Source organism: Notamacropus eugenii, chromosome 2 (assembly GCF_028372415.1).
Source record: "Notamacropus eugenii isolate mMacEug1 chromosome 2, mMacEug1.pri_v2, whole genome shotgun sequence".
In the NCBI taxonomy this organism is placed as follows: domain Eukaryota; kingdom Metazoa; phylum Chordata; class Mammalia; order Diprotodontia; family Macropodidae; genus Notamacropus; species Notamacropus eugenii.
Window position 1 is genome coordinate 465327853 of NC_092873.1, and position 24676 is coordinate 465352528.

General features: G+C 42.6%; 1 protein-coding gene across 1 annotated transcript in view; it reads right to left on the reverse strand.

The window, feature by feature from the left end:
- Nucleotides 1-24676, reverse strand: part of LHX4 (LIM homeobox 4) — a 64849-nt gene that overhangs the window by 7023 nt on the left and 33150 nt on the right. Inside the window, exons 3-4 of the mRNA XM_072648491.1 lie at nt 8574-8776; nt 954-1108 (exon numbers count right to left, since the gene is read on the reverse strand). Coding sequence (XP_072504592.1) covers nt 954-1108; nt 8574-8776 — 358 coding nt within the window. The remainder of the gene's footprint in view (nt 1-953; nt 1109-8573; nt 8777-24676) is intronic.

The window sequence follows — 24676 nt, forward strand, 5'->3', positions numbered from 1 at the left end:
CAGTCTAAGAGAAGAAGACAGTGACTAGGGAGCAACATTTTGGTTTAGAAAGTTAGAAATTTGTAGGGATAATGTAGGGATCTATAGGAGAGCAGATTGACACACCCTTCTCAAGAACAATGACAAATCAACGAAATTGATTTGATTCCCCAAAGGTTATTGAGGACCTCCTAGAACTCTTTTTTATGTGGGTTATATCTATTGATGTTTACCATATCAGCATCTTAGTATAGTTATGAAAATAATTTTAATCTCATGGACCCCTTGAAAGGGCCTCACGAATCCCCAAGGGTACCCAGACCATATTTGGTAAACTCTTGTTTCTAGAGAATAAATGATTTACAAAAACATGACTGGCATCTTCAGACATTTGAAAATCTGTCTTGTGAAATAGAATTAGACTTGTTTGTTGATCCCAAAGTTGAAGGAAGGCCAATATTTAGCCACTACAAGGAAAAACTTGCTCACAATTATAGCTGTCCCAAAACAGATTGAGCAGCTGCTCTAGAAGGCTCTGGATTTCCATCACTGGAAGTCTTCAAGCCAAAAATGAATGAACACAAGTCGGGGGTACCATAAAGGGGCATCCTTCTGTATTCAAGTAGCCTCCCTTTGACTTCCTAAGAGATTCTACACAGACTGCAGCACCATCTTCCAAGCAAATGCTATGCCTGGCTGTTCACTGGAGTCTGTCAGGCCTGTGCTCAAGACCCTTTCATTTCTTATTCCCTGGGTCTCCCTAAAAATCAGGCCATTAGCTACAATGAGAAAGGAGCAGTTTTCCTGACTACCCTTATCACCTTGGTATGAAGGAAGACTTGGGCTTTGCCTGCAGCGTGACAGATTCCAGATAACCTTCTTGCCTGCTTTGGGTCCTTGGTCATTGGAAAATGAAGCCTGACCAAGACTGAGAGGCTGTTAGAGAGGGAAGTGATTAGAGTAGTGTCTCTCACCTGCACAACCCTCATGTCCAGCCCTGTCTCAGAAGACAGCTGCTCCCTCACATGCCGGGCTGGTTTGGGGGAATTCTTGTAGGCATTCTTTAGTGTTTCCAGCTGTTTGGCTGTGATGGTGGTCCGAGGTCTCTTAGCTCCAGCTTCTGAGTCATCTGCAATTAAAAAAAAAAAATTCCTTGACCTGAATAGAAGGTTCTGTGCATAACATTTGGACAACTAGGTGGTACAGTGGATAGAGTACTGGACCAGGACTCAGGAAGACTCCTCTTCCTTAGTTCAAATCTGGCCTCACTTACTATTCATGTGACCCTGGACAAATCACTTAACCTGTTTGCCTCAGTTTCCTCATCTGTCAAATGAGCTGGAGAAGAAAATGGCAAATCACTCCAGTATCTTTGCCAAGGAAACCCCCAAAGGAGTCACAAAGAGTCAGACATGATTGAACAACCACCTAGCCTGCCTAGAAGCTAATCCTTTACCTTACCATAGCTGTGTCTATATAATAGATAACATTTATATAGTATCTACTATGTGTCAGGCATCGTGCTAAGTGCTTTAAAATTATTAATTTGTTTGATCCCCCAACAACCCTTGGAGACAGGTGTTATTTTTATCCTCATTTTACGATGAGCAAACTGAGGCAAACAAGTGAAGTAACTTCCTCGGGGTCATACAGCTGGTAGGCATCTGAAGTTAAATTTGAACTCAGGCCTTCCTGACTCCAGACCCAGCACTATCCACTGAGCTACTTTGCTGCCTCCTTTAAGATTCAAATGACATCATAAAATATGTAAAGCACTTTTCAAGCCTTAAAGTATTAAATAAATGTCAACTATTACTAGGATACTGTAACAGCAAGCAAAGTAGGATCTTTGGCTGTTTGAGTTTTAGCCAATCAGGTGCCTTTGATTGGCTCTTGCCTTTGAATGAATCAAGAGTCTTTCATTAGAAACAGTATATATCTTGTAGAGAAAGCAGTCAGAAGTCGAGCTGAGAGAAGCTACCATGAGCAGACTAGGGGAACTTGCTTGTGGGGAGGCCTAACAGAAAGAATATTTGTAATGTCAGTACTCTGTCATCTATTGATCTGTGTCAATTTCTCAGACGGAAGTCCTGCCTGTTGGTCTGTGTTAATTTCTCAGACAGAAGTCCTGCCTGTTGGTCTGTGTCAGTTTCTCAGACAGAAGTCCTGCCTGTTGGTCTGTGTTAATTTCTCAGACAAAAGTCCTGCCTGTTGATCTGTGTCAATTTCTCAGACAGAAGTCCTGCCTGTTGGTCTGTGTCAGTTTCTCAGACAGAAGTCCTGCCTGTTGATCTGTGTCAGTTTCTCAGACAGAAGTCCTGCCTGTTGATCTGTGTCAGTTTCTCAGACAGAAGTCCTGCCTGTTGGTCTGTGTCAGTTTCTCAGACAGAAGTCCTGCCTGTTGGTCTGTGTCAGTTTCTCAGACAGAAGTCCTGCCTGTTGATCTGTGTCAGTTTCTCAGACAGAAGTCCTGCCTGTTGGTCTGTGTCAGTTTCTCAGACAGAAGTCCTGCCTGTTGATCTGTGTCAGTTTCTCAGACAGAAGTCCTGCCTGTTGGTCTGTGTTAATTTCTCAGACAAAAGTCCTCTCTTCTGGTCTTTATGAGTGAATTGAGAGATGGCAGTGGTAATGTGTATAAAGCCCTGTTAAGCCTTGTTTTCCTAGAAAGAGAAGCTGTGCACAGGAACCCCTGGAGCCTGCTGTCAGACAAAAGCAAGAAGAGTTTGGAGTGGAACAGGTCCCATGAGCTGAAACAAGGAGCAGGAGCAGAGAGCTGCCTGTGTGTGAATTCAGACAAAAGCTGGGAGTGATCGGCCCACGGAGGAGGAGCCATGGGGTTTGGAAGTCAGCCTTGAGTCAAAATGAGAGAGGACTTTACTTGGATGCTGTGTATTGATTAAGAAGACTGTTCTTACTTTGACCTAGATGTGGATGTTGTAATATTTTGAAAAAGGACTTTACTTGATTAAGGATGCTGCTATCAATATGAGATATATGTAGTAGATGATATGTTTTGGTTAAGGATGTTGGATGGATGTTCTGCTTTACTTCATTGAATAATGTTTAGTTTATTGCTGAATAAATAGAAAGTTCATTATGCTATGAGATTAGACCCTTGAAATCACTCACAGCAGCAGTCCTCAGGTATGCTGCCATGACTGGTTTTACAGATAGAAAATTGAACTGTGGTTCCTGACTTTAGCAAGCAGCCTGGTATAGGGGAATCGGGGGGCCAACATTCAAATCCCACTTTGTGCCAATTATTACATGTGTTGCTGAGTTACTTTAGGCAACCTCCGTATGCCTCAGTTTCTTCAAATGCAAAAATGAGGGGAGAGAGTCATTGAGACATCTTTAAAAAGGAACAGAAGGTCAGGCAGGTAGGGTAGTTTGGAAAGCTGATATTTTGATAGTTGATATTATTATTTACTTAAAAAGAAAAGCAAGCTACGTATGATGGAGACTAGCAGTTTCATATGCAAGCCTCATTTCTGTTCTGTGTCTACACAAATGCCTCTTTTATTTGGTGTTTGTTAAGTTCAGAATAAAAATGTAAAAATCTGTAAATTGAAGGGATGTGGTTCGAAGGCTTCCATCTGTCTTTCTGTGATTCTTGTATGTCTTTCTCTGTGTCTGGTGTTTCTGGTCCTACCTTTTCTGTCTTTTCTTCTCATACCTCAGATGACCAGGTATCTCAAACCTCTCTGCCCGTCTGCCCCTTCCTGCTTCACCTCTCTCTTCTGCCTGCTTTCTAGTCGAGAAAAAAGTTCGCTGTTCCTTCATTCGTGTTTCCTCTTTCCATTTCCACCCTTCTCCTTTCTCCCCTTCATTCAGTCCCCAGCTTCCTGAAGGCTATCACAGATCATCCTCACCCAGTCAGGAGAAAGAGAGAGAGAGAGAGAGAGAGAGAGAGAGAGAGAGAGAGAGAGAGAGAGAGAGAGAGAGAGAGAGAGAGAGAGAAAGAAGAGAAGAGAAGAGAAGAGAAGAGAAGAGAAGAGAAGAGAAGAGAAGAGAAGAGAAGAGAAGAGAAGAGAAGAGAAGAGAAGAAATAAGCCTTGGGAGTCATGAGTCTGCCTGTAACTGAGGCAGATAAACCACTACTGTTCTTATAAGCCAGCAACATATTAAAAGAACAAGACCACTTAGTCTGTCTGGTGTCTTCAGCATGGAAGTTTCTCAGAGGGCAGGGACCATCTCATTTATAGTCAGTAATCAATCATATGGGGTTGATTTTCCAGTTTATTAATTAATCTGTTTCCTTGCTGCTGCTTTCTGTTCCCACTGGCTATTTGCTCATTTGCATCTTCACCAGAGAGATAGACAAGGGAAGGAGGAGGAAAACTCAAAGGGGCCTCTAGGCCAAAACCCTCATTTTTCACAAGAGAAAACTGAGTTCCAAAGAGGACAGAGGACTTGCTCAAAGTCACCTATGAAGGAAGACACCAGCGCCTCTGAGCTCTTAGGCCAAATACTCCTTTTCTCTGCTTCCCATCAGATCAGGCCTTTTCTAGTTATTTAATGGGTGGGGGGGGAGAGGGAGGAAGAGAAAGAGAGAGGAGAATGGGGGAGAGAGAGGAGATGAAGCTGACGAACGTGAGTTGTGACTTCTCTGTTTTTGCTTGAGAGAGAGGAAATAATTTAGAGCTAAAATGATCCATGCCTGGAATTGCCATGAATTTCTGACAACTGACTAGATATTCTAGTCTAGACACGGTGCCTCAGTGGCTCAATCATGAGTAACGTTTCATCAAAAACACCATTTGTGGGCAATCTTATTCTATGCAGTTTATTTGAACAAATACTTACTACATTCCTACAACATGCAAGGCACTAGCTGAGGACTCCGTATCCCTGACACCCTCTTTCCCCTCCATTCCTTTTGGTGGTACAATGGACTTGAATTCCAGATCTGCCATTTTACCGGGCCTGGGGGAGTTTGGACAAGTCTCTTTATTCTCTGGGCCTTCATTCTCTCATCTGTAAAGTGAGGGGATCATTCAAGTATCTAATGTCCCTTCAACTTGTAAACCTGGAATCTCTATATCCTCCCCTGTCTTCTCACTACAGACCACTCCCTCTGGGCCCTTAATTCACAACAGCAGGAAAACCAAAAATGACCATAAGGATCAAGTTCAGTCTTATGTGCATTAGAAAGGAATGAACCACATAATGTAACCTTGTGCATGTACTGATCATCTGACCTAACATTAAAAAGTTGCTTTCCTTACATAAAAAAAAAAATCACACACACACACACACACACACACACACACACACACACACACACACACACACACACACACACACACACACACCCCACCTGCTAGCTGATCACTTAAATTCATTTTAGAAAAGTCAAAGTCTTTCCTTCCTTAATTGGAAGTTATTTAACATGAAAAAACATCTACAAATTCATTTAAACCAAGGTATAAATGGCCTACATCAGGACCTTTGCCAAAAACAAGAGTGGTAGGAAAGCCAGGGTAGTCATAGGCACCCTAGGAGAGGTTGGGGCCTGGAAAAGAGGGCAGAGAGCACCAGGAGGGGAACAGAGGTGCCAAGAAAACTGATATCCTTACTTCAGAGTTTTGCCTAAGGCCCATCCTGATTAGAATCATTAATAATGTCATATCTTTCTCCTCTGAAAGCCAGAACAAAAGAAATTTTTCAGAAATACAAACTGAGGCCATGTCCCCAGGGCTTGAAAGTGCTTCAGAGTGGGACTAAGAGGACCAGGAGGAAAGTGAAAGTCTTACTTAGGCTTTGATTCCCCCTCTGGGGCTTTCCTCCCGCTGTTCTGTCAGCCCAGACTGTTCCTCACCATTAATTCATGCCCATCCACCAGTTCCTTTAAGACTGAGCCCAAGATATGACTCTCGAAGAGGCGTCCCCCACAACTTTTAGTACTGGGCTTTTCCAAAAGTGTTTGCAGAGAGAATGGAGGGGTCTCATGTCTAGAATGACTTTCCTTTCCTCAGCATTATCACTCCAGCTCTGGAGATGAAAGAAATTGCAGAGGCCATCACTTTATAGATTGAGTCAAGTGACTTGGCCAAGGTCACACAGAAAGTGTCAGAGATTTGAACTCTCCTCTAACTTTAGGGCCAGTGCTGCCTCTCCCTTGTAAAGTTCCTGTTCTGCTATAAGGATTGAGAGAGTCTGAAAGAGCAGAGAGAAAGAGAGAGAGAGAGAGAGAGAGAGAGAGAGAGAGAGAGAGAGAGAGAGAGAGAGAGAGAAATGGATATATGTACACACAAATACCGATTGATGTAAATATGTACACCTAAGTGTGTATATACATATATCCACCTCTCTATCTATAGATCTATCTATATCTGTGTATGTTCTCCCTAGCCAAGTGCATATGGGAGTCAGGAATAAGAAAAAGGAGGTCAGGAGGTTTAGGAGGAACAAAAGTGACATTGGTAAATGTAGATAGGGTCAGTGGTCACGTAGGAGCCAAATAGAATTAGAGTGGACCTATGGATTTTCAACAGAAACATAAGCTGATATGCCATCCCACTTCTTTCCAAGAAAACCATCCATCTCACTTTTTAAAAGATTTTCCAAAAAGAAATGTGCCTGGTAATGAACTCTGTCCTTTCCTCATTTCCCAGATTTAAGTAATGCTTTCCTCCTTTTTTTCTTCACTTCAGGCTCTGTGTCTGCATACACACATATATGTATATACAAAATTTACCCAAACAATCTTTTGGGGAAAATTTCCCAGTATTCTGCCACATTGATTCCTCTTTGTTCTACTTCCCCCGCCCCGCACGTTCCCTACTAACTACAATGGAGGGCATCCACAGATCAAAGGGTCATTGATTTCTCTCCTCAGAGTCCATCTGCTTTAATAATTTGTCCCCCACAGAAGGGTCTGATCTGTGATGTCATAATCACCTTCAGGAGAACAACATAGAAGTTGGGTGGGGCCATAAGTGAGAACAGATTAAAACAGAAAAGGTCTTTGTTAACCAGGAAATGCTCTTGTCTCTAGAAGAGTCTTCCCCAGAAGTCTTAGTGGCTTTGGGGAAGGTGTGAGCAGAAATCATGAAAGACCATTATGGGGAAGGGAGGGTGGGGGTGGGGGAGAGGAAATCCTGCTCTGAGATTAAGGGGGAATTCTGTCTCATGGCCCTGTTCTGAAAAGGGGCTTTGCAATATTCCACACAGCAAATGATAGTTATGCCAAAAAAGAGAAAAGAAAATAAAATAGCATAAATAAGATATTTCTTAAAATGCACAGAAGTAAAAGAAAACTACAGAAAGGGATACATATAGAGCAGGGTCTGTTTGTTTTTTTACTGCTTTGTTCAGTTCTTGTATGTGTGCAGGTAGCTGGCACTAGGTGTGTCGTAGTTCATAGAACACTGGACTTAGAAGACCTGAGTTCAAATTCCACCTCAGACACTTACTAGCTGTGTGAGGATCCAAGTGACTTAAGCTCTGTTTGCCTCAGTTCCCTCATCTGTAAAATATGGATAACAACAGCACCCACCTCGTAGGGTTGTTGTGAGGACCCAATGAGATGATATTTGTAAAGTTCTTAGCACAAGGCCTGGCACATAGTAGGCACTTTATAAGTGTTAGTGGTCAGCATATTATTGTTTTCTATGTGTGCATTCCCACAAGCTGAACATGGTGTACGTGTGTGTCAATTTCCATTTACATATGTGCTACACAGCTCCGTTTCTTATACAAGCCTTTCTCAGTTTATTATGAAACGTGCTCATTAGCATCCATTCTTGTCCTTCCTTGCATATTGAAATGCCCATGTTTGTTGGTTATCATTATGCTCACAATAAAAAAAAAGAAAATTTAAATTAAAAATGAAACACCGAGTCCAGTTCCCTCTTTGGCACTTCAGAAACCCCACCCTAGAGCATACAAGTTAAGCATACAAGCTTGGCCAAATCCTAAATCCTTACTGGGAATAGGGGTAGGTAGAATGTTTTCCCCCCTGCTACCTAACTCCCCTTCTGCAGATTCTAGAATTCTCCTTCCTTTCCTGGAGTAACTGAAGCAGCCAAGCACCTCCCCTAGAAGCTGCTGCATAGCCAAGGTGAGCTGAGAGTCCCCTGTGTCCCTCTAATCCGGGGTCTCATAAAGTTGGGTTAATGGTGCAGAATGAAAGGAAAGTCTGGAGATTAGGACCTAAAACTAAGGTTGTTCTTGCCCAGTGTAACGGGGGCAACAGCTTAGATACTGAGGCAAAGATGAAAGCAAAGAAACGCAGGCTGTGATGAAAGAAGGAAGAGACTCCTCAAAAAGTCTGACATATTTGTGTGATTCAGCCTGATGCAGAGGGTAAAATGGGGAGAGTCCTATAGTGCTAGTCTTCTGCAGATGGGATGGAGGTGGGGCTTCCAGCCATCTGGTATTCGACCAGCCTGGACAGGATTTTAACTTAAAAACTGAGTCCTCTTACTCATATGTCCTTTTATCTCTGGACTGTTGTTGTTTGGGGAGGGGAGGGATGGTTAACATAGTATCCCTAAATGGAGTGCTCAAGTAGAGCAAGTGAGTAAGTGTAAGTCCTGGTCTGTGGGCCAGGAACCCTCCTCTCTAGCCCAGAGACCAGAGACCCCTACCATTCTGCTTGGCTGTCTCGTAGTCCTCTTTACACACCAGCCGCCCATCCTCCATGAGGTAGAACTCGTCCCCTGTAGCCAGCTGGCGGTTGCATATGATGCAGGCAAAGCAATGGAGGTGGTAAACGAAGTCTTGGGCCTTCCGTACCACCTGGGTGGGGGGGATGCCCTGTTGGCAAGCCGTGCATTTTGTCCCAAAGCGCCTGTGGGAGAACCAGAAACAGAAGAATGTTACAGGAGTGGATGGGTCTGTGCCTGACACACCGGCACCTTCAGAAGGGTCTCCACTAAGCACGGAAGGGGAAGGAGAGGGAATAAGCATTTACACAGTGCTACTATGTGCCAGCACTGTTTGCAACCTTTTTACAAATATTATCTCATTTGGTCTCAAGGGGAAGCAATGCTACTGATTCAGGGCCTCCTTGGAGCCAACCACTTACAGAGTGGGTCCTCTGGCTCAAGCCAGAGCGGCCAAAGGAAATCATGTAGACATAAGCAAAGTAGGAAAACACCCATTTAATACCACCAGGCTGGGCCGCATTGATGTGGGCATTTGAGGACATTTCTAAGTCACTTCCAAGTCCCTTGAATAAAAAATAATCTCTACTCTTGCTATTTACAATGTGACCTTAGGAAGGCATGATCTCTGTCTTCTGTTTCCTCATCTGTAAAATGAGGGACTTGGACTAGTTTAGGGGTTCTTAGGTTCCATGACCTTCTTAGTTTTTTTAGTTTTGTCAACTTTATTTCAATATAATTGATTTCCTTTGTAATCTATGTATTTTACGTATTTAAAAGCATTCCTCTGAGGGGGGCTTCCACAGGCTTCATCAGATTGCCTTAAGTACATCTATGTCTGTCTCTTTGGTCTGATGGAGTTTTCCAGTCACTTAGGTGGGTCTGTGTAATAGGGAAATCAATACCGAGTGGGCTACCTATTTCCCACCCCCAAGAAATGTTTTCACGACCTTGTCATCTACAAAGCAAAGTTGCGAGCACCAGAGCCAGTCCTGTTCCTGCCCAGGTGGTGGTGGGAACATCGGGCAGGGCCATTGTTCCAAACTATTCAGGCTCAGAATGAAAGGAAGAGAGGACCACTCACTGCAGGGCCTCTGGGAGAAAGCAGAGATCAGCCCATTTTGACTAGATAGAAAACGGAGCCAGGCAAGTGACTTGGGACACCCAGAAGTGGCTAACTGGCCACATATAGACTTAGTCAGCACCAGGGGAGATGACTGAGCAGCGTCAGGTGAGCCTTCCCAGCTTCCAGGAGGAGATAGGAGGAAATGGGAGGGGGAGGGGAGGCAGGGGCAGAGTTGAAAACAGCAATCAACCTAATTATTCATGACATTTCACACGACAGGACTTTATCTTCTTCAAGATGAAAGACTTCGCCTAATGGATCTAAGGAAGGTTTGATTTTAATGGTCCTTTTAACTAATGCTTATAGGCAGTAGGATTTCCCCTGAAAGGACAGTACATATTTCATCCACATTAATACCAAATAAATTAATTATGGTCACAGCTATCATGATGAATCCCAGATTAACTCAGAATGATAGGACTCTTATGCTATAATGATACCTGCTGAAGGGCCTGAAAGGGTCTGGTGGCATGTTGTATCACATTAGTACCTGGAGAGATGATGGCCAGGGTGGGAGTTACTTATCTGGGTGGGTCCTGGCATCCCAGGTCAGACAACTTCAGCTCCGCCCAAAAAAGGGGTGGGAGTAGGGGAAGGTGCATGGCTAGTACTGAAAGAGAAGACAGAATGATCCATTCTTCTGTCTGTTACTCTTCTGCATTAGCAAAAGAAAACTCAGATGAGATACAATAGAAGTGTCTAGGAAACAGACATTACTAAGGTCACTTTTAACCTAGGGATCTCAAGCTACCAGGCTGCTACAATGACTTCTCTTAAGAGGGTTCAAACTTGCCTGTGCATATTTTTTAAATGAGCCTTTTTAATAACTAGCATTTATATAACACTTTATAAATATCATCTCACTTTATCCTTACAACAACCCTGCAAAGTAAATCCTATTAGTATCCCCATTTAACAGATGAGGACATTAAGACAAACAGAGCTTAAGTGACTTGTCCAGGGTCACAGTGCCTTTTTTATAAAATGTCTGTGGAAATACAGAAGACCAAGACCAAATAGGTAAGTGGTCAGGAGACATGAATAAAGTTCTCAGGAGAAGAATTTCAAACTCTTCACCATAAGGCAAACTCTACACTGACAATAAGCATAACAAGGCTGACCTTTGGAGCCAGATCACCTCACTCAGGGGAACCCCTAAGCAGGCTTCTGTGGGAACCCCCAGTTCTCCTAAGTTGGTTAGTTGTTGTCCCTGGTTCTCAAGGAGGACCAAAATGACACCACTATGTAAGAGTCAAGTTGCGATGTGTCCAACTCTGTCTGATCAGGCAATATGAACTTAGAATGCTCTAGAGGTTGGGTATAAATAGACCATGTGAATATTTGGGATGGATTCTCTAAATTTTTGCATCTTGTATTTCTTTTGAGCTACTTCAATTCTGCTTTGCTCATATAGCACAGCTCCTTCTCTGAGGAGGGCAGGCCTTGCTGGGCTGTCCTGTGCCAGTGTCCCCTATGTCACACCATCACTGTTTGGGAGGCTCTGAGGGAAGATGTGGGAGACAAGAGGTATTGGGCTCTCCTAAGTTGGAGGCACTCTGAGTCCCCTACCATGTGGCATGGGTGTGAGTAGCTTCCTTTGATCAGCTGCCTGAGGGGAACAGTCCATGTCTTTAAAACTCTACAAGCCTAAGCAATGACTCTATCTGTCTGGCACTCCTTCCTGCTCCATCCAGAAGGTGAAGATCACCATCCACCCACAGAAGGCACCATGAACTGAACTGATGAGACCTTCCTTCCCCTGCTCTCTGGAAATTTTCCCAGGCTCAGAGAAATGACCATGGGGGTACTATTTCAGTTCTGTTTTATTTCCAGATTCAGGCACTGATATGGCAATCCCCAACAGGGATCTGAGCCATGTCCACATTGGAACCAAGATTTCAGGCTGGATGGTGCAGCTGGCTAGTAGTCTAGTAGGGAAGCTATATCCAGAGAAACCAAGGTTAAGTAGGACTCAAGCCCATGGTTTTTGTGGGTTTGAACATGGAACTGGGACTGTGTGTCCCATAGACACTGAGCTAAACTATTAATTTGGTCTGTCCCCTCCCTTTCACAGAAACTGAGGGGCATAAAAGGGGGGAAGAGGAAGATGTTTCCTACATGTTGGATATGTTTGTATATTTGTTATTATGCCTTCTGAAGCGAAGATTTCTTTATAAAAGCTCTTCCAACTGTTAGTGATTAAATGAAACAGGCACAGGAGACCATGTCCTATACTTGGGAGAACACATAGGGACTGGAGCCATTTGCAGAAAACCTCACCTCTTCTCTTAAGGGCACCAGAGAACTCTGAGAGAGAGATAGAATCTAACATACCTGGCCTTTGACAAAGCGAAGACCAGAGTTGTAAGTGTCACATGAGAAAATGCAGAACAAAACAGCTCTGAGGTTTTACCTTACATGTGGCAAATTAAAAAAAGATGGCAAAAGACAGGCATAGTTAATGTTGGAGAGATTGTAAAAAGACAGTCACACACACATACACTGTTGGTAGAACTGTGAATTGACCTAACCATCCTGGAAAGCAATTTGTAATTACATTAAGAAAGTGACTGAAAGGTCTCTATCCTTTGACTCCAAAATCCCACTGCTCGGCACCTACCCCAAGGAGGTCATGTATCACACCAAATATATTTATACTAGTACTTTTTGTAGTGACAAAGAACTAGAAACAGATAGATGCCCATCGTGGGGAATGGCTAAAGAAATTGTAATAACTGAATCTAAATAAATTTTATTGAACAGTAAGAAACGATGATTTCAAAGCATACAGACAAGACAGACAAGAAGTCTTTTAAGAATGAATACAGAGAGATGCAAGGAGAACCAAGAAAGCAATATGTGCAATGACTTCAACTATATAAATGGCAAGGGCAAAAAACAAACAAACAAACGAAAACAAAAGAAATGAAACTCGATTTCTGTCCACTTGCAAAACTGGAGGTGAGGCAACATGGGTGTCGGGCTCAGTCCATGAGATGCGTAGTGCAGATTTGCCTTTCTTTGCTCTCTTTCTTTTTTAATCTTTGTTTCCAGGGAAGTCTTTCTGGGCAGGGAAGGGATCTATTTGGAAATTAAGGCTATGTCAAATCAAAGTAGATCAATAAAAATAAAGATGTTAAAAAGATGACTGTGGAACTGTGTCCATCTCTAGGAGAAGAGCAGTGTCCATGAATCTGTAAGAAGAAATTAGAACTCTAGCACAGACAAAAGCTTGCTGCTCGTCATTGTGTTTCTGCTAACTAGATAGTTCTGGAGAGTAGCTGTCCTATAGAGACAGGTATTGGATTGAATACATTTAACCTCTGATGAAAGAGGAAAAACAGGGGGTCTATTGGGGGTGAGCTCTAAGATTGAATGTGTGTGCAGAAGAGAAAGATCAGAACACAAAGGTATGATGTGGGCCTGTTTTTACCCATGCACATTTAAGTGGTTTGTTTTTAATACAAATAAAGTAGAAGATTCACTAGAAACCAAACCATTCTTTCACCTAACACACACATACACACATACCACAAATATCCAAGAGACTAATCCTGTGGGTTTCTAAATTTGGGCGGTTGGAGCTCAGGTCTACATGAAAATAATCCGATTTGAGTCACTACTGTACAGTAAAGATGAAAACAAAAGGAAGAAGGAAGATATTCTCTTGAGCAGAGAAATGGTTCCCTTTTGCTGTCTTTGTTGACGATCACAAAAGGACAGGAGCCATTGAATTATCTCTCTTAGTCATGAAAAAAAGGAGACACTAAATTCCAGACGCAGGAAGCCCAACTGCCCCGTAAGCACAGGAGACATGAAAGATAATGGGGGAGGGGGGCATATATTTAATCCATATCCAGACAGTGATTCATGTATAGGGGTGGCAAGTGCACAAGAAAAATGAAAAATAAATGGACTTCCCCACCAGCGTTTTTTAGCGATTGAAGCAATTTTCCTGATTGTGAGATGTAGACCTTTGGTTGATAAGTGAAAGTCTTTCCATATTACCTTTCTTCCGGGTAACTCAGGGCACCCAGCCTTAAGCTGCTGTTCATCTGCTGTCCAAAGCTCATCTCGAGGGCATCCGCACACAGAACTCAGCTGCCCACTTTTGGAGGATGTTCCTCCCTTGCGTCGAAGCTAGGGGATGGATGCTATGCTGGCCTTTGTGTGATTGTGCTATTAATAATAACAATTAATAATACCAACTGACGTGTGTATAGTGCTTTAAGGATCATAGAACACTGAGAAGATGAAGCTAATGACAAACTCATCAGAAGATGTGCATTTTGAGTTGTTTTTTCCAGGAATGGCAAGAGGTTGGCACTGAAGATCAGGGTCCTTACACCAACTCGATCAGGTAAACTGAGGCCCAAAGGGATGAAAATGCTTGCTCAGTGATAAGGCTTATGAAAGAAGTGCCCATAGTCACAGATGCCATGAGCTTATGGATTAGGACAATGCTGACTACCATGTGTTTTTTTTTTATCATATATGTACATGTTATCTCCCCCTAGAATATAAACTTCAAAGACTATTTTTTATTTTTATATTTGTATCCCCAGCACCTAGCACACTGCCTAGAACAGAGTAGACATTTAATAAATGTGTTGATCAATTGATCGATTGACCTAAATGGGGACAGAAATCATTGCTTTATCAGCACTGGCACTATTCCCTAACCAAGTCTCAAAGTACTCAACTTGGAGAAGTTAATCAGCCAAAAAAAGACCCTTGGTTACAGGAACATTTCTCCCCATTAAGGAGCTTTTCCAAACCATACACATACAAGCATTTTACCAATAAGGGATAAGATAGCTCAATTTTTTGAGGCTCTTTAAAGTTTTACTAAGCACTTTGCATGTATCTTATTTGTTCCTTACAATAACCCTATAACCTACAGGTAAAACATGATTAGGATCCTCATTTTAGTAAAAATGCTGTGTTTACTGCTTCAGTTGTTTTGTGTAACCATTCTTTCTCATCTTAACTACTTTTTTCTTTTTTTATAAGGGAAGATTTCCTGGGGGCTGTGGTAGAGTATATTGTGAAGTAACTCTGATATAAAAACAAAAGGAGTCGATAAATTTTTTTAAATGAAAGATATCTTTATAAAAAAAAATGAACTCTATTTGGGAGGAAGTCAGACTGACTGGTGGAAATGAGCTTCTGGAATGAGCCCTGACTTGTATTTTCCACAATCTTTGACACTCATTAACATAGAATTGGAAATCTAGGTCCTGGAGAATTGATAGACCCCTTATGGTGTTTTTCATCCCTGGGGGGGTATGTGGCTCCCAGGTGTTTGTGGTTTATCTTTGGTTCTGTGGGGAGGCCATCATAGGGTTCTATGGCTTCTCAAGGGAACCCCAAGAGCTGATTACATGATAGTCACACAAGGTTCTTAAAATAACATCTTATTCATTCTTTCATCTGTTCATTCATCCATTTATTAAACGTGCAGTATACTGTTCTAGACGAAATGGAAAATACAAAAATAGAGCTTACTTACAATCTACCAAGGTAGGGGACACAACACACACACACACACACACACACACACACACACACATAATACCATCCAATAACTCTGCATTCTCACCCTGTCTCACCACATTCCATTCACAGGGCATTTAAGGCCAGCCAAGACTCCTGGAATGTAACAAGGGACCAGCTGACTTCTGAGAAGGGCAACGAATAGGACAGATTCCGATATTCTCTCCTGGTCTCCTCTTACCTGTCTGACCGCTTCTCAGTCTCTTTTGCTGGTTCCTCTATCACATTCCCTAGTTAGGTGTGTACCCCAAGGGCCCCGGCCCTGTTTTCTTCTCTATATATTCCCTCAATTATCTCACCAGCTCCCATTGCTTTAAAAATTATCATCTCTATGCAGAAAATTCCCAGATCCATATATCTAGTCTGTCCCCTAAGCTCGAGTTCCACATTACCAACTACCTGTTGAACATTTCAATTTGGAAGTCTCCCTTCTGGTCTGTCTTCCACTCAGTGGGCAAATCAGTCTACAAATCTGACCATGTCACTACTCCATTCCCACCTACTCAGCAGACTACAATGGCCTGTATTGCCCCCAGGATCAAACACAAAATGGTCTGTTTGATGTTTGAAGCTCTTCATCACCTGTTGATCACCTACCTCTCTAGTCTTCTTACATAGAGTACCCTCTGCCACTAATCAGCGATCCGGTGACACTGGCCTCCTGCCTGGTCCTCCAACAAGCCTCTTCATCTTCCCATTCTGGGCATTTTCACTGGATGTCCATCTCACCTGGAGGGTTCATCCTTCTCACAGCTATTCCCACCTAAGCTCTTTCTTTCTACAGGAAGTCTTTCCCTCTACTGCTCATTTCCAATTTATCCTTCACACATATTGTTTGTGCATAGTTTTCATGTTGTTTCCTCCATCAGATCATGAGCTACTTGAGAGCAGACACTGTCTTTTGCCTTTCTTTGTATCCCCAGTACTTTACACAATGCCTGGCATATACTAGGTATTTTAATGTTTATTAACTGACTGACCAGAGGCATCTGGAAGTCACCACGTACAAAATATAATTCATTCTCTTCTTCCCCTCCCCCCCCCAAGCAGAACAACCCTTCCAGTCTCCCACCTTCACAGCCTCTGTCCTGTCCACTCTCCCTCATGCCCTATAGCCAGGTAGTTGTTGTCTTACCGTTATTACCCACACAATCCCTCTCACATCTAGCCCCTCCTCACTCCTCATGCAGCTACCACGCTAGTTCAGACCCTCATTGTCCATCATCTCAACTCTCGCAATAGCCTCCTGACAACTCCCTGTCTCATCTCTCCGTTTCTCCACTCCATCCTCTACATAAGCTGCCAAAAGGATTTTTCTTTAAAGCAGATCTGAGCATGTCACTCCCCTACTCAGTAAACTCCCCATTGTCTCTCCAGTAAAATAGAAACTTCTTTGGCCTTTAAAGCTCCTCACAGACAGTCCCCAAACTACCTTTTCAGCTTCATTGCATATAAAGTGCATTCCGTCGTGCACTCTCTAGTCTAGCCAAACTGACCTTTTTGTTCCTAACACGTGACATTCTGACTCCTGTCTTTAGGCCTTGGCTTTACCTGGTCCCCCATCTCTGGAATACACTCTTTCCTCACCCCCTCCCTTACAAGCACCACTATCTAAAAATGAAGCCTTGCCTATCTCCAGGTACTAGGACACAAAACTACCCAACATTTATTTGGTTTCTATTTTGACTTTTATTCTTACACTTGTATATATTGTCTCCCTGAAGAGATTGTAAATTCTTTGAGGTCAAGGACTGTTAAATTATTGTGTTTGTACCCTCAGAGCCTAGCATAAAGTAGGAATTTAATAAATGCTTGCTGTTGGCTTGATTGATTAGGTGGGGCTCTCTTCTCTCATTGAAAGACCTCTGAGCTAGATCTCCAGGCTGCCTCTCCAGTCTTCTTTACCACTATTCTCTTTCATATATTCTATGTTCTAGCCACAAACTCTTGCAGTAGTCTCCTGAATCATCTCTCCTACTTCTAAACTAACAAAAGCTGAACTATTCCTTGCTCCCTGGCTATGCTCCACAATTTCCCATGCCCATGGTTTCTGGGGATTTTTTGCTCAGGTTCTTTCTGAGTGACATTACCTTACCCATTGGCTTCACCTGTTCAATTCTTACCCATATTCAAAATCCAGCTCAAATACCACCTCTTCCCTTTAGCCTCCCCCTATCCATATCCCCCCAAAAAAAACGCTGTCTTCTATCTCTGAACCAACATGTACTTCTTTTGTCAGATCATACCTTGTGTTATATGTGTGTGTGAGTGTGTATGTCTTAGGTCCCCTAGAAGACCATAAAGTTGTGTGAAGATGGAGACTATCATTCATTGTATTCCCCCAGTGAACAGAATAGAATGCTTGGTACATAGTAGGCTTTTAATAAATGTTGCCTGAATGGATAAATATGGTCCATAGAGGAGCAAGACTGTGCATCCTTTCCAACCCTTTCTCATGCCTGCTTTCATTTCTTTGCTTTAATAAACAGGGTTAAATAGTTTTGGGTTACTGGGAGTTGGAATAGGAAAACTGGCTGGGGAAGACCTTCAGGAGGGAATCTGGATTGAATAGAAAAGGTCTCTTATCAGCTGAGAGAAAGAAACTAATTCTCTTAAACTATGGGACCAATCTCAAGATCTTGAGGGGAGGAACCTCGCTATTGATGGAAGACGGTCAATGGCCTAGGTGTCTCCTGGGCCAATGGGGATGCAGTTTTGTCTGGAGCTCAAGCCTTCAAGCTTTCTTGTATGCCAGCACCACCTCTCTCTTGCCACTGCTCTCCCATCCTTTGGAAACAAAATACTGCTTAACTTGATTTTATGCTTTAATTGCTTGGTGGTGATTTACTGCAAGCTATATATTTTTTCTCAGCTGACACTTCCCTCCATGTATTTCTTTTATCTATCACCACACTTGACAGATAAGTTGCTGATATTTACTGTTACTGTATGTACCAATACTTCCTCCATATATCATCTCTGGCTCAAAAGCGGTTTAATGAGTTAAGTTTGTCCACAGTAACGTCAGAGCAGTGTAAACCATTCTCTGACAAAAGCCAGCCTTCTCCCATCAAGAAAAAAACATTTCCTGGTGCAGAACACAGTCTGAAGGCAAACACTTGTACCCTTAGGCTCAAAAGAATGCATGGTGGGCCAACTCCACCACTGTCATAGGATTCACAATGAGCAGGGACTTTAGACATCATCCTAACCAGGACCTTCACCTTACATATGAGCACCATTTTCCCTAGCCCTATGAAAAAGCCCAATTTTGTCTTTGGTGCTCTCTGATCCCCTCTCCTGTTTCCCCTTTTCCCACTCTTATTCTCTTCCGTCCTTATCCTCACTAAAATTGAACCAAGAAGACTTGGGTTCCAGTTCCAACTCTGATAATTTACCATCAGGATCATCTTGAGCAAGTCACAACTTCTCTGAGACTCAATTTCTCCATCTATAAAATGGGGACAATAACAGTATCCTACCAACCTCACATGGTTTTGTGAAAACCAGACGACTAACAGTGTGTGGCATCAGTAAAGCAGGATATAAATGCAAGTTGCTGTGATCTGACTGTGTATGTGATTTTCTATTAATAGCCATGGAAACAGGAATGAGCCACTTGATTCTGACAGTGGCTGAGGAACAGTCGCCAGGTAATTTTTTTCCTCTGCATGTGAATGGAAACCAACCCTCCCTGTCCCTTCCCCTTTCCTCCCCTTTCTCATCAATCCTTCCTTTTTTCCTTTCTTCCTTCCTCTTTTCCTTTCCCTGCATCTCTTCGTTTTTCTTCCCTCCCTCCCTGGTTTCCTTAACAAAGATTTATTAAGCAGCTACCACTGCAATAAGTGCTATAGAGAATACCAGAAAAAACAGCATGATTGCTTCCCTTAGTCTAGCAGGGGAGACAAGGCATATACACAAAGGACAGGACTACTAGTCAGAAAGGAACAAATGCCCAAGAGAGGTCCAAAGTACTCTGGGAATGTAGAGGAATGGGCACTTTGGGCTTCCAGGGGTGGGGGCAGGGCAGGAATCAAGATACACTTCATGGAGGTGGTGGCATCTTGACCTGGTCCTTGAATAATCAGCAGGATTTTGACAAGTGGAAATGGGAGAATGGAGGAAGGGCATAAACAAAGTCACAGAGGCAGTAAATTGTAGCTGTGTGAGAGAACCAGTAATATTTCAATTTGACCAGCACATGGTATGCCTGAAGGGGAGGAATATGAAATAAGCCTGAAGACACAGGTTATGATTCAGTCATGGAAGGCCTTGAATGCCAGATCAAGAGGGCTCTGCTTTATTTAGAAGGGGGTGAGGAGCCCCTGAAATCTTCTGAGCAGTAGCACAACATGGTCAGAGTTAGGTTTGGGTAAAGATTAATCTTGTAGACATGTGTGCAATAAATTAGAGAAGAAATAGCTTGGAGGTGGGAAATCAGTTAGGAGACAATTACAACTAAACAAATAAATAACAAAAATGGAGAAGCAATCCGTAGCCCACATAGAGATGGTGACCATTGGAACGGAAGAGGAGAAAAAAGTATTTATTAAGTAACTGCTATGTGCCACGCATTGGGCTGAATGCTTTACGAAGATCCCATCTGATCCTCACAACAACCACACGAAGTAGGTGCTATTATCATTATTCCCATTTGACAATCAAGGAAACTGAGGCAGACAGAGGTTAAATGACTGGCCCAGGGTCACACAGACAGGAAGCATGGAAGGCCGAATTAGAACACAGACCTTTCTGACTCCAGGGACAGTGTCCCCTAGCTGCTCTAAGCTCCAGGAACACAATGGAAGAAAGGAAGAACGCAAGAGATGTTAGGTAAGTAGAATCTTCTTTTCACTGGATGTGGGAGGTGGGGGAGAGGAAGAGTTAAAGATAATCCTTAAATCTCCTGCCATTAACAGAAACCAGTGAGGGCCTTCATTGCCTTGTTCTCTTTACCCTCCTTTGTACAACCATTTGTCTCATTGACAGCTCTCAGAAAGGAGGGCTTCCCTGCTAGTCGCACCTTCTGCCAACCTGTTTGTCCCAGGTTTCCATTGCTGTTCAGTCATTTCAGGGGTGGCCAACTCTTCATGACCCCATTTGGAGTTTTCCTGGCCAAGATACTGGAGCAGTTTGCCATTTCCTTCTCCAGCTCATTTTGCAGATGAGGAAACTGAGGCAAACAGGGTTAAGTGACTTACGCAAGGTCACACAGCTAGTAAGTATCTGAATCCAGATTTGAACTTAGGTCTTCCTGACTCCAGCATTCTATCCACTGTACCACCTAACTACCCTGTTAACCACTTCTAAACCATATATGACCAAAGCCAGAAACACCAATGAGATTAGCATTACATAAACAACCGAAAATCTCCATCCAGAACCACTGGGCCCAAAAGACTTTAGCCAATATGGAGATCAGCTGTAACATCAATACTCTCTGGTACTTAAAGAGAGAATGATTTACAAATGCACCAATTGTATTTAACTTTCTTATGTTTAACTTTATTCCCACGTGTAAGCACACAAGTAATAGCTTCTGCCTTGTTTATAAGCTTTAGTAAATGAAAGTGTATCTGCATTCCACACCCATGTCCCACATGACAAGTCTTGCATTATTATAGGCTGAGGTTCTTCTTCCTGTCTTTATCTTCATTTTCTAACTGGGGGGAAGGGCACAGACATCCATTCATAACAAGTTCTAAAACTATTTAAATCAGTAATTCCCAACCTGGAAGTCTAGGAATACCAGGAGTTTCCCGAAGGATTTCCAGTCCTTTCCAGTCCAGCAAACATACTTTTTATAGACTGAATTGATAATAAATCTCACAGTACATGTGTTACCATTTTTCAAAGAATTACAGATAAGAGAGTTTGACTACTAGGTGACTTAGAGGATGCCAGTAGTAAAACCCGCTGATTTTACAAATGGGGAAACTGACGTACAGGGAGGTTAAGTCACATAGATGATAGGATCACAGATTTAGAGCAGGAAGGAATCTTAGAAGCCATCGAATCTGACCCTCTCATTTTGAAGAAGATGAAGGAAGCCCAAGAGGTTAAAGGATTTTGCCCAGGCTCATACAACTAGCACCTGTCTGAGGCAAGATTTCTAACTTCAGGTCTTCCTGACTCCTACTGTATTCACTAGCTACCTCTAGGTCACTCAGGTAGTTTCAGAGGTGACATTTGAATCCAGGGCCTCTGACTCCAGAACCAATACTGGTACCATTGTGTGGATGCTATTGTGATAAGTAAGAGATGAATTCATTTGGAGATGTTAGTGAATAGATGGGCAGCCATAGATGACTTAGATCCTTTTGGGGTATTGAAATACTCAACCAAGGGATCCTAATAGTATGTGATGGTCCATAAAATGTCTTGACATTAAAAAAGGGTCTCAAAATACACAAAATGACAGAAATAAAAAGAACACTAAAGGAAGTAAGCTTTGAGTAACTGTAATAAGTATTCCTGGTTGCAGAGAATAGATAAGGAGAGGTAAGGGACCTTAGAAGCAGAACATTGTGTACATCGTCCACTGAGGTCTCACCTTATGGTTGTTTTTGTGGCTGTTGTAAAGGAATCTCCAATGCTGAAGTGGAGGGAAAGTGGAGGAGTTATGTGTCAAATGCAGAAGTGACTATAACACAAAACCAAAAAAATCCATAAAATTTATTTTGAAAAAAGTCGGGGAGCCCCCATACTTTTAAAGGTTGCAGGCCACTGATTTAGAACATTTCTGTTGGAGGGGTGAAATCGCCTTTCAATTTTTTCTAAATGTGAAGATTAAAATATAAACTATAAGGAAGTCATGGGGGCAGCCATGGGGTGCAGGGGGTAGAGGACTGGGCCTGGCGTAAGGAAGACCTGAGTTTAACTCGAGCCTCAGATATTTACTAGCGGTGTGACCCTGGGCAAGTCACTTAACCCTGTTTGCCTCAGTTTCTTCATCTGAAAAATGAGCTGGAGAAGGAAATGGCAAACCACTCCAGTATCTCTGCCAAGGAAACCCCAGATGAGGTTAGGGTTGGACACAATTGAAACAGCTGAACAGCAACAAAAACTACATGCCAAGGATTGTGTTAAGAACTTTACAAACATTATTTCATTTGATCCTCACAACAGTCTTGGGAGGTGTTATTACTATCCCTATTTTACTGATGAGGAAACTTTGCAAAAAGAGGTTAAGTGACTTGCCCAGAGTCACATAACCAGGAAATGTCTGAGCCTTCTTGATGCTAGACTCATAGCTCTATCCACTGTACCACCTTGGACAAGTCCCTTAACTTCTCTGGGACTTAGTTTCTACATCTGTGAGATGAGGATGTTGCAGTAGAAGACCTATCAAGTTCTTTCGACCTCTAGATCTGTAGGTGTGTTTGTCCTTCATTGAGAAGGCAACCATGCCATCAGAAAAATGATGACATGACTTGTACTTGACTTTGTTTTGAGTGAGGAAGGGCTGTGAAGGTCACCAACCTCACTTCTCCTCCAGAGCCATCTGAATCCAGTGACCAGATATTCATCAGAATGACTGGAGATGACCCAGGATGAGGCAACTGGGGTTAAGTGACTTGTCCAAGGTCACACAGCTAGTGAGTGCCAAGTGTCTGAAATGAGATTTGAACTCAGGTCCTCCTGACACCTGCACTGGTGCTCTATCCACTGCACTACCTAGCTGCCCCAACCTCTAGATCTATAAGCCTATGGATGAATGACTCTAAAGTGTACCTATCCATCCTTTGCTAGTGTCTGTGGTAATTAAAAAATATAATTTATTATATATCTCATCACTGGGTAAAGATAGCCTACCAACTCCTGCCCCCTGCCTCTCTCTCCTTGGAGGTGAGAACAGACAACAAAACAGCTCTGGTACCTTCCCAAAGAGTAGACTCAACTCCAATCAATAGATTTCTCAAGACTTTTCTACATGAAGCCAATAACCTTCTCACTCTGAAGATGCCTCTTCCCCTATTATCTCCCCTCCGATGGGTGAGTTCTTGTCGGGAATTCAATTTCATGAAGAAGTCCAGGTCATCCATGATCACATCTCACAAGGCTGCACTCCCAAGTCAGGATGCTTTCAGATTGCCCCTGCCCAAGTACCAGCCTCTCCCTTTTATGTACCTATGTGCCTACTGATATTTGTACTTCCTGTGATCAGCACAGTGTAGTACATGGTAAACACTGAATAAATAATCTGTCTGTCTGTCTCTCTCTATCCATCTCTTTCCCTCTCTCCCTGACAGGCCTGGGAGTGGCTGGGGACAGTATGGCCAATTATTGTTCCCCAAAATATCACCATGAAGTTGAGGTCCTGACAGTTAAGTTGAATGGAAGGCTTTTAGCAAGCACCAGGTCACCCTAGGGCAATTTCACAAATAGCATTTGAAATTACATGAAACTAAGAACCAGCAGACCTAACGCTCCCTTACCTTGCCACTTAGTGAATTATTTGTACTTAGTTATTTTCATGTTGTCTCCTTCATTAGATTGGGATCTCCTTGAAGACAGGGACTGTTTTTGCCTTTCTTTGTATCCCAAAGTGCCTGGCACATAGTAGGGCTTAATAAATGATTGATGACTTGAAAAAGGAGCTGCATGACCTGAAGCAGATTTCTTTTATTCTCTGAGTGTCAATTTTCTCACCAATTCCAGCATTCAGTGATGTAACTGTTACTAGTGGTATATATGTGTTCCTCTTAATCACCTAATGTGGTTTTATAATGCTGATTTGGAAAAGCTCGATTGAATTGGGTTTCATCAAGTCATTTCCCACTTCCAAGAGGCACTTGTAATTCACTTAGAAGCTCCTTCCCATTCATGCCAATTCAGTCATCATCTTCTCAGTCTCCCCCTCTTCTATTTTTACCTCTTTTCCTCCTCTTCCTCTATCTCTCTTTCTCTTTGTCTCCTCCCTTTTTCATTCCCACTTAAAAGGCAGTTGGGGAAGGCAGAAAAGAATGCTGGCTCTGGAGCCAATTGACCTGGGTTCAAATTCTGGCTTTGCTATTTACTGCTTTTATAACCTGAGACAAATCATTTAACATCTCAGACATCAATTTCATCATCTATAAAACGAGGTTAAACTGGATGATCTCTGAGATCCTTTCTAGCTCTAATGCCATAAAACTAAAGGAGAGGCATCTCATTGTACTACCACTATAAAGTACCTGTTCATAGATCAGTCAAGTGGTTGTCAGAGAAGATAGACTCTTCATCCTACAGTCAATCGGAAGAAGGACTGGTTGCAGAAGACATCAAGCCTGGCAGTCAGGAATTCCTGTCTTCTCTGTCACTAATCTACTATAGCCTAAGGCAAATGCCCACATTGTGTCTCTGTTTCCTTTTCCTTGGAATGGGCATTACATAGCCTGATAGACAGATGCAACCAGTGCCC